At 54.9% G+C, this 13,520-nt stretch overlaps 1 protein-coding gene across 1 annotated transcript; it reads right to left on the reverse strand.

Annotated features, from left to right (window-relative positions):
* Positions 1 to 256: 256 nt before the first annotated feature.
* Positions 257 to 1,312, reverse strand: LOC147979490 (uncharacterized). The gene has a single exon (XM_087515237.1). It carries the CDS (start codon positions 1,310 to 1,312, stop codon positions 257 to 259), a length of 1,056 nt encoding a protein of 351 aa, XP_087371363.1.
* Positions 1,313 to 13,520: the final 12,208 nt, after the last annotated feature.

Here is a 13,520-nt window from a genome sequence, read left to right on the forward strand (position 1 = left end):
TAGTCCTGCACCGTCGTGATCAATGCGACTCTCATGTAGAAATACTCTCCTTTGCTTGCATCCCATGTCTTGGCTAGCATTGTCCATAAGGTATGTAGCTACTCTTTCAGTAACCCGAGATACAAATTTATATCATTTCCCGGTTGTCTCGGCCCTTGAATAAGCATAGCCATGTGTATGTATTTTTCCTTCATGCACAACCAGGGGGGAGGTTGTACATCCATACAAACACAGGCCATGTGCTATGATTGGTGTTCTAGTTGCCAAATGGATTCATGCTATCACTACTTGCACCAAGCACGATGTTCCTTGTATCATTTGTGAAAAAATCAAATTCAGCATTTAATGCTCTCCACTGGCTAGCATATGCAAGGTGTCTCAGCTTCGGCTCATCTCCGTCATCTGGCTTCGCCCTCTCCGCGTGCCAGCGCATAAGCTTTGCTTCCTTAGGATCTACGAAATACTGCTGTAGACGCAGAGTGACCGGAAAGTACCATACAACTTTCTGTGGAGCTTTCTTTCCGGCCCTTTTATATCGTGAAGCGTTGCGCTTTGGACCGGTGGTTTTTTCTACGTGCTCGTTCCGATATATGATGCAATCATTGATGCATGTGTGATATCTAATGTGTGGCAGATCAAGAGGGCACACGATTTTCTTTGCCTCCTCGACACTAGTAGGACACAGGCTTCCCGCAGGAAGAACCTTCTTTAGATACTTCAGAAGCTCATCCAGGCTTGTATCTGTCCATTTTTTTGCCTTCATCTTTAGAAGTTCTAGTGTGAAACTCGAGCGCGTCACCTCGGGATTGCAACCATCATACAAAGGAGTCATCGAGTCTACATCCAGTTGCGCCAGTTTGGCCTCCTCTTTAGAAGCACCTCTCTCGCTAGTCGTCTTCTTGCGAAGCAGGTCTCGAACATGCGGGTCCCGCATGGCTGAACTTAGTAGCGACGAAGACGGTGGCATGTCCACATCTTCTCCGCCTTGAACCGCCTCTTCGTCATCGACATTTCCGAGGCCGTCCTCCTCTTCGGGCACATAATCAGTCATCTCTTCGTCTGGTGGCCCCATGTCGTTATTTCCTGCACCGTCGACATCCTCATCATCATCTTCACTTATCCATCGAGTATGACCATGCATGGAACCATGCATGAGCAGGTGCGCCTTGAATGTGCCACCCTCAAAGGGGTCGAGCCTGACAATTCCTTTGCATTTTTGACACGGACATAAAACATCCTTCAGTCTTTTTTCATAGATGTCGTCCACAACGGATTGCCAGTATCTTTCCACCATCCTTCCATCGACCTTCATGATCACCTACGTGCGCAGCAAATATTATAACCATGTATATATGCATGCATGGATCAAATTCATACAAAAATTCGGCATGACCTTCCCTAAACATAGGACATATTGTGTTTGCCCGAAATTCGCTGAAATGGAATTGAATCGACAATTCGGCAAAACATAGGCAAATCATGTCACCCACATTATTTCATCAAATACACAATGTAGGCAACTGAAATTATGCCACACACAATTCGGTATATTCTCATATCGCCCTTATCCACACAAAAACATTTTTTGCTCACCTATGTGTCGAGAGGGATATCGAGCACCTTTCTTCTTAATTACCTAGTAGCTCTAGATATATATAGCTCTAACTAGCTAGCTAGCTAGCTCCCAAGGGAGAGAGAGAGAGCTATGGAGAGAGTGGGAGGAGAGGGAGAGAGGAGAAGAGGGAAGGCATTAATGGAAGGGGGTGGTGGAGGAGGGCAAAGAGAGAGGGGGTGGTGGTGGGAGGGCTCTAATGGAGGGGTGTGTTGGAGGGGCAAAGAAGAGGGGAGTGGTGGAAGGGCAAAGAAGAGAAGAAGAGAGGGCTCTAATGGAGGGGTGGTGGAGGGGGAGCATTAGAACAAACAAGGTGCAAGGAAAGGGGGAGAAAGTAAGGGGGAGAGGCAGAAGAAAGAGGAGGAAGGAGCGGAAAGGTGGTAGGTGGCTGGCGACCATAGCAGTAGCGCGGGGACCCAAAACACGGTACTGCTATGGCAGCTTGCAAAATATCTACGGCTAGTGTTGCACAACCTATAACGCGGTCTAGAAAAAAACGCTACTGCTAAAATGTTATACATAGAAAAAAATAGCAGTAGCGTCTTTATCTAAACAGGCGCTGTAGATCCAAAACTAACAGTAGCGCCGGTTGGACGACCAGCGCTGCTAATATTTATTGACCTAGGGGTGTGGTGTGTTACACTTAGGAGTAGCGTGGGGCTAGGTAACAAGCGCTGCTGCTAACACATACCAGTAGCGCGCTTTCTACCGAGTGCTACTACTAACTACTAGTAGCGTGGGGTCATAAACAAACGCTAATGGTAAAATTCTATCTATAAGCATTTTCCTAGTAGTGCTCTCAAGGACGGTGCCCGCTCATGGCTCCTGAACCTGCCCCCAGGCTCGATTTCCTCCGGGGACGAGATGCGCAACCGCTTCAGCGCCAACTTCAAGGGCACTCGTGACTGCCCCTGGTTGCGGGTGACCTGCGCCGCATCAAGCAACAACCAGGAGAAACCCTGCAGAAATACATCCAATGCTTCAACAGCATGCGAATGAAGATCCCCAAGGTAACGGATGAGGCCATTATCTCGCCGTTCTCCGACGGCGTCCGCGACATCAAGATGAAGGAGGAGCTCGCCATCCATGAAGAGTTGTGCATGACCTTGGAGTTGTTCAACATCGCGACCAAGTGTGCAAGAGCTGAGGAGGGGCGCCTCTCCCTCCTCGAGCTCCCTCCTGTGGATCCAGAGGAGAAGAAGGCCAAGGCCAAGGACGTGAAGCGCAATTGAGTGGCCGTGCTCGCGGCAGAACCAGACACCAAGAGCGGCCAAGATCTTCCCTAGTCGTCCAAGGGCAGTCGTACGTTCTACGCCTTCCACAACGTGTGCACGCACAACACTAATGACTGCCAAGAGCTCAGGGCCATTCGAGATGGACGCTTTGGTCGATGCCCTGAGCGCAACGACCGGGGCTACGGCCGAGGAGGTGGATGTGGTGGAGGACGTTGGGCGACCATGGGCCCTGCCAGGAGTGGCGCGACCAACCTTGTGTGGGCGCCTGGAGGGACCAGCCTCTTGAGGACCATCCTCAGGGCAACCCTGGTCTCCCTCCGTTGCCGCCGCCAAGAAGGAACGACGACCATCAACAAGACGAGGGGACTGGGGGCTTCCAAGAGCCGCGAGCTATCGCATGTATCTTGGGTGGAGCTCAAGCCCTACCCTCTTTGCGAGTCTTCAAGTAGTTTGCTCGCGAGGTCAACGCAGTCCTCCCTATGCTTGAAGCCACGCGCTGCTTAGGTGGTCCAAGTACGCCATCACCTTTAGTTCGGCAACCAGCTCAAGTGCGCGGCAATGGCTGGCGTTCTCCCGATGCTTCGTTCACCCGTCATTAGCAACGTCCAAGTCACCAAGACCCTCATCGACGGTTGTGCAGGGCTCAATGTCCTGTCTGTCGAGACCTTCGACAGCCTTCAAGTGCCATAGGATCAGCTCCAGCCTACCAAGCCTTTCTCAGGAGTGACTGACAGCTCTACCACCCCGATAGGGCAGGTTCGCCTCCCTGTCACCTTCGGCCAGCGCGACAACTACCACACCAAGCTCATCGACTTCGACGTCGCCCACATCCGTCGGCCGTACAATGCCATTCTCGGGTACCCAGCGCTGGCCAAATTCAAGGCAGTCGCCCACCATGGCTACAACGTCCTCAAGATGCCCAGAAGCGGCGGAATCATCACCATCCCATGTGAAGAAAGAGACGCATTGTGATCCCTCGAGCGCGCCTTCCAAGCTCCATCACTCGAAGACCCCGACAGCAATGCAGTGCAGTACCGTCCTGAAGCCAACCCCAAGAAGAAGAAGCACCTGCTCCACACTGGACCTCAAGGGAGCGGCACCTCCGGCGGCACCACTTCATGATCTACGCCCACGCCTGGGGTGCCTCTCTCCCTCGCATAGGGAGGCACGCCCGACGCCATCCTCGGACAGGGCTTGGGGGCTCTCTTTTGGAGGGCCTCAGACCTGGCCAGCATCACGAGGGAGGCGCTCGGGCACCATGTGGAGGCGTGCTTCACGGCACGTTTCCCTTAGGAGGGCACTAGGCGAAAAGCGCCTAGCGCTCAGGAGTTCATCGACAAGGCATCTCAGGAGCTTCAGGAAGCAAGAGCAATACGGGGCGAGCGCCGCCCACCTAGCGTTGCTCCTCACCCAGTCCAGGGTGGTGAGCTGCGCGTCTGCATCGACATCCCAGGGCTCAACCGGGCCGCCTCTCAGGAGCGCTTCTGGCCTTCGCATGTTGGATGCTGTGAGGGCCCACCTCACAGCTACGTTCGCATGCCGTTCGGCCTGCCGAGCATGGCTGCTGCCTTCCAGCACAACCTGCGGAGCGTCATGGTGGGTCAAGAGGACAAGCATCGCACAGTCCTGGCGGAGATGGAGACAGTCCTCCGGAGGCAGCTCGAGCCTCTAGAGCCTCCCAAGGCTCGGGGCCCCGACGGCTCATGAGGGGCGACTTCTTCGCTACGCGCCTTCAGCTACCCCAACACTCCTTTGGCAACCAAACCAGGTGACATCTTTCCAAGTTCATTTAGCTAGGCGCCCCTAGGCTGCATCATCCCCATGCCACATGGGTCCATCCCTGTGGCTTGTATCTTCTTGCGTCTTCAGTTCACTCTGCTGGGAGCGCCCCTCGGGCAGCATCATCCCCAGGCCGCTCGGGTCCGACCTAGTGGCATGTATCGTTCCTGCGTTTACCTGAGCCAGTTTGCTTCTCATGCATAATCTATCTATGGTTATAACCTGCTCGATTGTCACCTGCTATGGGAGCCGCGCGCCGATTGTCTTTCTTCAGGATCCTTCGCATTAGAAGGCTAGGCACGGCGTCTGTGCTCGGGCCCGTCCCTGCAGCGTTGATAAATCCAACGGCTGAGCTCTGTCTGGCGGGTCGGCCCCGTTCACGTCACCTCCTGGAGTCCTTGGTACTTGGCCTTCTCGTACGATAGCCTCAGGAAATCCACTCGGCGCTGATTGTCTAACCATCTCGCAGGAATGCCATAGCCATCAAGAACCAAGACCAGGCGCAACCCACCTTGAGGTAGGGCCTCGTGAGTCCCGCGTTGGCTCCCGAGTGCCCAGATACACCACCTCCAGCCCTGCCGTGCAAGCCACGTGTCAGGGCGGGGCTGTACACGCCCTGGGGGCTCCACTCAGAGGGAGCCTCCTCCCACGTACCAGTGGAAGCACCATGCTCCGTGCTGGCAGTCGACACTGCAGAGGAGCGGCTATGCCCGTGCAAGTGCGGAAGCGCCATGGTCCGTCCTGGTGATAAACAACTGAGGGTGGCCTCACTGCCGCACCAACCTCAGGGAGCCTCCGGGCTCGGTGTCTGGCCTCATCGCAACACCTCCCCTCGGGAGAGTCGCGCAAGGGGGCTAGGCACAGGGGCTGCGCTCGGGTCAAGTCCAAGCATACGCCACCCTGCCAGGTCCCTCGGACCTGGTCGTCATGCGCCCTCCCAAGCGGAGCTAAGGTACGAAGGTCGTTTGAACGTCAAGGGGGACTCCTGAGCATCGCAACTCAGGAGCCTAACTGACCACGTAGCCCCTCACTCCTTGGTCCGTCCTGGTGATCCGGTCGGCCCAATGGCGGTTGAGGTATGCGCAGGGACGGGCCCTGACGACGTAGAACACTAGACCTACCCTTGCATCTCCTTTCCACAAGCTGTTTGCGCGTCAAGGGGACTCCTGAGCATCACTACTCCGGAGCCTAACTGACCACGTAGCCCCTCACTCCTTGGTCCGTCCTGGTGATCCAGTCGGCCCAATGGCGGCTGAGGTATGCACGGGGTCTGGCTCTGCCGACGTAGAACATAAAGCAACTGGGAAGGAAATCGCAAAATCTCAAAGCAAATATTACAAGACATATTGTTCTCCGAGTATCAAACACAAGTTTAAACGCCTCCACAAGGCACGGTACATGTTGCATGAGTTTAAACAGGAAAGGAGCCGCAGGCAAGTTATACCTGGACACTGCTGGCGCCCACAAGAGGCGCCCCCTCCTGGGTGGCGTCACCTTAACCTGTAACGCCGGTCGAAGGCGCGGCGGCGAATGCATGGAACTTCTGCATCACGGCCTCCACCTAACCCTTCACGGCTGCGGCGGCAGCTGCGTAGCGCTTGTCGTCCACAGGCTCCAGCAGCTCCTCAAGGCGGGCGGTAGGATCGCGAAGATGGAGGTGGCTAAAGACGCGCGTCAGCGCAGCTGAAGAAAGGACTAGAGCCTCATCCTCTGCCATGGGGCCGATGCCGCTCACGACTTCCTCAAGCGCCTCAACCAAGTAGGGAAGCAACTGGGCGGGGCCGTCCTCATCGGTGGCCAGCGGCTTCTCCATGCCCTTCTCATAAACTGTCTTCAGAGCCTCGCGAGACCTCTTCTCGAGGAGCACAAAGGCCGCGCGGTCCTCGACCAGAACCTTTGCCTTGGCGTCAAGTTCAGCTTTCTCCGCCTGCACCTTTCGCTCCAGCTCCTCCACTTGGCTGCGCTCAATGGCCTGCACCTGCGCCAACTGCTCCAGCTCGGTGTCACGACCCTTGATGGCATCCTCCCAGGCCTTCATCCTCTCTTCCTCCGCCTTACGGCCACGAGCATCTTCGGCACGCTCTTCACGCAGGATCTTCAGCTCGGCCTCCAACACCTGGCAGCGACCTTGTGCGGCCTCAACGTCCTTCAGCGCTGCCTCACGAGCAGCTGTTGCCTGAGCGGTGGCTCACTTCTCCCTCTCGGAGGTCGTCGCGGCCTGGCTCAGCACCGCCCGAACGAACACGTCATAATGAAGCAATCCAGAGACCAGCTCCAGGCGCCCAGCCGCCAGGAGGGGTTCAGCACCCTGAAGTTCTTCTCGCAGCCAGGCCATCTCAGAAAGGGCCCGCTCCAGGACGTCAGGAGAAGCGGAGGAACCTGGGATCAGCAGCACGGCAGAAGGAGGAAGAGGCGTCGTCTTCACCATGGCCTGGCAGGCAGGAGGCTCCTGAGCCTCTGGGACCCCAGCACCTGAGCCGGACATTGGCACTTCCACATCCCTAGTTCTGGTATGATCCTAGGTTTGCTTTGTGCATCATGTTAAGTTTCAAATGAAATTGAAATGGGGATGTTTCAAACCCTAGCACCAAAGCAAATTCAAATTGGTCCAAATTAAAAATGGAATTTCAATAAACCCAAAATGCTCTTCAAATATGTTCATGGTCCTTGGAAAATGTTGCAAGCAACAACCAGAGGTGATGCACATTTTTGCTAAACATTTTGGATTTTTGAATGAACCCATATGTATTTGAATTGGAGCTGTTTAAAATAATATAAATATTTTAAAGGCTCCAAAAATGTTGGAATTTGGTGAGGGCCTTTGGTATATCATAACTAGGGGTCACAAGGAATCTCAACATTTTTACTTTTGTGCTAGTATTTATTTTAAGTCAAAACAAATGTCAGAAATGGAAAAAGAAAACAAAAAATAGAAAACACTTACCTAAGGCCTCACACTGTGCGGCCCACCTGGCCGGCCCAGCCAGCTGGCCCTGCCAGTCACCCTCAACCTCCCGCTAGGAGGATGAGAGGCGCGTGCCCGACGCGCGACGGCGCACGCCCGGCCACCTCCTGCTTCCGCCTCCCTCCGGACGTCCCTGGAGTTGCCACGCGGCCTCCCTGACCCCCTCTCACTCTCCCCCGTGCTTCTCCTCTCCTCAGTCACCCTCTCTCGCACGCACGCGAGCGCAGCCGACGCCACCCCTCGCCGTTGCCGCGGCCACTGCCTCCCCCTCGTCCCTTCGTCGTGTCCACGCACTTCGCCGCTCTGGGCTACGCCTCCTCGTCGAGACGCACGGCGCCACACGCCCTGGAACGCCGCCATCGCCATCGTCTTCCACCTCAGGCTCCGCCGTCCACCACTGTCGATTCGCTGTCACCAGGCCTCCCCCGAGCTTGCCGTGCTGCTTCGCGCGATCGCTGTGAGCATACCCCTGTTTCCCCTCTCTTCTTCCCCTCGTTCCCGCGTCGTAGGCGTTGTTTCCACCCCGGCCGAAGCCATCACTGCCGCAGCCCCTCGCCGTCGTGGCCACAGCCGCCGCAGCTCGCAGCGGAGCTCGCCGTTGCACTCAGTGCACTCTGGTGAGTCGAGCGGACCCGCTCGCAGCTGCTACCGTGCCCCGCAACACCCCGCCCGCACCTGGCCGAACTCCGGCCGCCGCACTCGTCGTCGCCGGCGCCACTCTGGCCGCTCCCGGCCACGCCATCACCACGGCTGGATGCGGACAAGCGTCCGCATCCCGTTGCTGCACTCCGTGCGGCAAATGGCCCCCTGTGGGCAAAACCCGTAGCGCACCGCCGCGCCTGGCCTCGCCGTCGTCGAGCCACCGGCAGTTTTGCTCGGTTGACTAGGGGATTTGACCTCCCCTGGTTCTATGACATGTGGGCCCCGCCTGGTTAATTAGTTTAGATTAGGTTTAAAACTAATTAGTTTAACCTAGGTTAGTGCTAATTAAACTAGGTTAGTTTAGTTAGTCATTGACCAGTGGGTCCCACTGGTCAGGTTTGACCAGGGTCAACCCAGTTGACCTGCTGACGCAGTGCTGACTTCAAGCTGACGCAATAATTGATTTCTGGAATTTTTTTTAACTCAGGAAATTCCAGAATATTGCCTAAACTTCAAAAAATCATAATAATTAAACCGTAGCTCAGAATGAAAAAAATTATATATGAAAAATTATCAGAAAAATGCAAGGAATCCATTTATGCCTGTTACATGCATGAAAAACCAACTTATACATGCTGTATAAGTGAAAACATAATATGGGCATTTTAAATGCTTCATTTTTAATTGCATTTGAATCTTTGATTCAAATGGGCTTCAACCAACTTGGTAGCATCTTGCATTAGCCCAAACACTAGCATTTGCAAATGTCATGTTCATGCATCATTTTGTTGCATTTGTTTGTGTATTGATTGCCGGCAGCATTTCTTCTCGATAGGTTCCACTCCGGAAGGTGTTCCCGAGTACCTGTCAGAGGAGGAGTGCCCTTCGTCGTTCTATCAGGCAAGCAACCTCCCTTGAGCATTCCGATAAATCCCACTCTCTCGCTCCTGCTCCTTATACTGCATTAGGACAACAACGATTCAACTGCTACTTTTCTGCTGCCGTAGTTGAACCCATTCCTCTCCATGACCTGTCATTGCCACAGTAAATAGTTGAAACCCACTAGCATGAGTAGGAGTTGCTTGAGCCTTGATGTGCCTACTCATCCATGCTTGTTTTCTTTATGCCAGCTATGCTTAGAGTTGTGTCAGGTCTGATTCATCGGGAATGAATCGGAGTGGTGAACATGTCCTACCGATAAAGGCTAAGTGTGTGAACATGTTTTGGTAAAGGTAGCAACGAGAGGCCATGTAGGAGTACATGGTGGGTTGTCTCATTGGAACCGTCCCTAAGCACTGAGTTCTGTGTATGTTATCAAAGTCCAGTTACTACCACACATTGGGTTCCGGTTATCCGGCCCCTCTCGGCTTATTAATCCACTTGATCTCTGTCCAGGAGTTGCAACTAGTTTCTAGAGTTTGTAGGTAGTTATACTTGTCTACCAGGTGGTGTCCGATGGGACGGGCTTGGGACACACTAGGCACCGTGGCACAGTGTACCAAGTGGCACCCGGATGGTGGGCTTGGGAACCATGCACACATCCTTTGGGGCCGTACTGGAGACTTCGGCCGAAACTCCTTGCGGATGGAACTCGAATAGGCGATAAACCTGGACGAGAGACTTGGGTGGTTAGTCAGGTCGTGGCCGACACCCTCGCCCGGCTTCTGCTTGAAGGTTGCCGAGGTACATGACGTGTACAGGGTGATAAGTGGCGAGAGCGTGTGTGAAGAAGTATAGCCCTGCAGGGTTAACATTATCTATTTGAATAGCCGTTTTCCTCGGATATGGAAACTTGGAGGACTTATGTAGTACATAGACAACTTGAAGTGGATACTCTAAAATATTCAAGATAAGCGTGATTGCTATGGATGGCCTTCTCGTAGGAAGACGGGAACGGGTCCATAGTGGAGTATTGATATGGTGAATATGTGGACTCGTGTGCGTCTCTCCTCACCTCAAAGAAGTTTCTGATACTCGTAGTATAGGTTAGCCACTGAGTCAAAGCTGGCTTGCTGCTGTTAAAACTCCACCACCCCCTTTGTTGATAATGTTGCATATGTAGATAGTTTTGATGTAAGACTTGTTGAGTACCTTCGTACTCACGTTTGCTTATTTATGTTTTGCAGTTGGTTACACTAGTGACTTCGACGAGTAGCTTGTATCCCAGCTACGATCTTGTACCCTTGGGAGGGTCATGTTTAGCCAGGCTTCTTAGTCTTTTCCTGTTGTAGTTGTCTGTACTCAGACATGTAATGCTTCCGTTGCTTGTATGCTCTGAATGATGGGTCATGAGACCCCTGTTTGTATTGAATGCTATGTGGCTCTTTTGGGCCTTCATCTATATGAGTTTGAGTTATGTTGTGATGCCATGTTGTACAACACATACTTGCATGTTATGCGTACTTGTAACGTGTATTGCTATGTGTGGGATCCGATAACCTAGTTGTTTATCACTGGTAGCCTCTCTTATGGGGAAATGTAGTCTTGTGCTTCCATGAGCCATAGTAGTCTGCTACAGCCCGGTTCACCGGAGTCCTGCTAGCCCAGCACTACTGCTCCGGAGCACTTGACTGGCCGGCATCTGATTCACTTTGTTCATGTGTCTGTCCCTTCAGGGAAATGTCACGCGGTGACATCCGAAGTCCTGCCTAGCCTGCTATAGCCCGGGTTCCCGGAGTCCTGTTAGCCCAGTGCTACAGCCCGGATTCATACGCTGTTGATCGACATGCTCGAGGTTGATTCATGTATGCCTGTCCCTGTAAGTTAGTGCCACTTTGGGTTCACGACTAGTAATGTCGGCCCGTGTTCTCTGTCATATGGATGCTAGCGACACTATCATATACGTGAGCCAAAAGGCGCAAACGGTCTCGGGCCAGGTAAGGTGGCACCCGTGGGAATTCCATGCGTGAGGCCGCAAAGTGATATGAAGTGTTACATGCTAGATCGGTGTGACTTAGGATCGGGGTCCCGACAGGCACCTCCGGGACCAGCGGGGCCTCGGGGGCTGACTTCTCCCGAGGATGCTCCACCCAGCCCCATGAGAATGATCGGGCTGGAGAAGCACGAGCGCTGTCTCCACCTTCACTCATGGAGAGGGGTGCGGCCGCAGGAGGCCATCTCGGCTCAAGCGGTGCCACCTCGCCCTCCCTTCTCTTCGCTGCAGGCCTGGTTGCACAAGGAAGAAGAAGAGTCAGAAGCAAGCATCATAAGCAAGAGCAAGGAGGGTCGAGAACACTTACTGGACCACCGCGGCAATGTCCCTCTGCTTTGGGAGCTTGAAGCCGGAGATCATCGCGACCCGAGGCACGGGCGCGTCGGCTCCGGGAGTAGAATCAGGGGCAGCAGCTAGGCCGGAAGCAGCTCCAGGCGACGGTGAGGCAGGAGCATCATCCCGGGAAAGCAGCGCTAACCTGCTCTTCGTCGGAACCTCGGGCGGCTCCCCCTTCTCCGGGAGGATATCATCCTCACCATCGTCTTCAGGCATGAGGCGGAGTATGTCGGCCTTGCGCAAGGGGGAGGTCTCCCCCATCTCCTCGGGGGCTGCCTCTAGGTCGCGCTCCTCCTCCTCCTCCTCTCCGTCCTTGCGGGACTCACCAGAAGATACGTCCACCGTCGCCGTCGCCGCAGGAACGTTGGAAGGAACCGGCGGCACCAGGCCGCGCCCGTCAAAGGTGGACATGGCGGCCACGACCTGCGCCCCGTCCTTCTGGAGGAACAAGGGAGCATGGGGATTCGTCGGATACTCTTGGTCGTCTCCGACCAGGAGACGAAGGGCCGCGGACAGCTCCTCGTCGGACATGGCCTTCGGGCTCAAGCAGAGCTTGTCTTCTCCATCCACAAGCATCCACAGGGGGCGTGTGCACACCTGGAGAGGAGCCACCCGCTGCGCTAAGATTTCCTTCAAGAACATGGCCCCCGTCAGTTTCGCCGTCTTCGCGCTGCCTGGTCTCAGGTTGGTGTTTGTATTCTCTAGCACCAGCTTCCGCTCGTCGGTAAGCTTCGCGCAGGACCACTTGTGGGTGGACACACTTGGCATCTATCATAACCCACTTGCTCCTGAAGCCATCGGCCTTCTTACCGGTCATCGAAATCGCGTTGGCCTTGCCGGCTGTGATGAAGTTGGCACACCTCGTGGTGTGGCCTTCGTTGATCCGGAGGTAGAAGAAGTGCGCAGCAATGCCATGGACAGCACCACCCCGATGTACACCTCACATTAGAAGGAAAAGATGGACAAGAGAAGAACGGACTTGGGATGGAGATGAAGAGCCTGTAACCCGTACTACCAGAGGACCGCGTAGAAGAAGTCAGAGAAGGGGGGAACGAGGCCGGTGGCAATTTTCCCATGAAGAGGGGGTAGAAGGATCTCTTCGGAGCTTCGGGCACGGCGGAACCTGCCCGGAGCGCGGTCTCCCCCTTCTCGTTGTTCTCCCCCGCCGTCAGCAGCTCTGTGACAGCAAGGTTCTTCGCCAAGACATTGGGCACCTCCAGGCCAGGCTCGTACCAGGCGGGCAGCGAGTCAATCTTGGTCTTTTGGGGCACCATTGGACGGAAGCTTGGAAGGACATCGGAGAAGATCTGGAGGTTTTGGAATCAAGGGGCGAGAAAGGGGATATGGAGCAAGGCAGAGGAAAGCAATGAAGACGAGCGCCACCCGCGCCAGTCTTTTGTCGTGTCGGGCAGTTGCCGAGGCTGCATGGGGAATCTGAGACGCCCACGTCCAATCAATCACCACGCGTCGACCAAGGCTGCAGGCTATTGGGGCCCACGACGCGCCGCACTTGCCCTTTGGCTTCGCCTCGAAGCCAAATCCGAGCGCGCCTTGGGGCCAAGGGCTATTGTCGGTGTTCTGGGAACGGGGGTCCCCAGACTTGCCTGCCTGCGGCCCGCTGCGTGGCTCCTCCAGTGGCCCCATACGGCCCATCTTCACCAGCAAACACCCAAGACCCTCGCGAGGGGCCAAGCCTCACGAGGCGGACGATGCAAGACCTCCTCAGGGGCGGCCTCACCAGGCTAGCTCGCGAGGGGCGGAGAGATCAAGGCAAGGCGAACCTTGCGAGGTTCTAATGACGTAAGCCATGACGATCAAGACCAGGCGGGTGCCAGCCTGGCGCCAGCAAGCGTAGTGTCCTCACTTCCTCTCTAGTTCTAAGGAGGCAAGCACAGGCGAGGAGTTCCAAGGCATTAGGCAAAGGTTTCCATATCGGTGCAACAAGACCAAGACCAGAAGAACGGCGGGACAGAGGTCACCGTGGAGCCTAAGACGGCATCACCACATGAGCCTTTGGCA

This window comes from Triticum urartu, chromosome 3A (assembly GCF_056163025.1).
Source record: "Triticum urartu cultivar PI428250 chromosome 3A, HENAU_Tu73, whole genome shotgun sequence".
Taxonomy (NCBI): domain Eukaryota; kingdom Viridiplantae; phylum Streptophyta; class Magnoliopsida; order Poales; family Poaceae; genus Triticum; species Triticum urartu.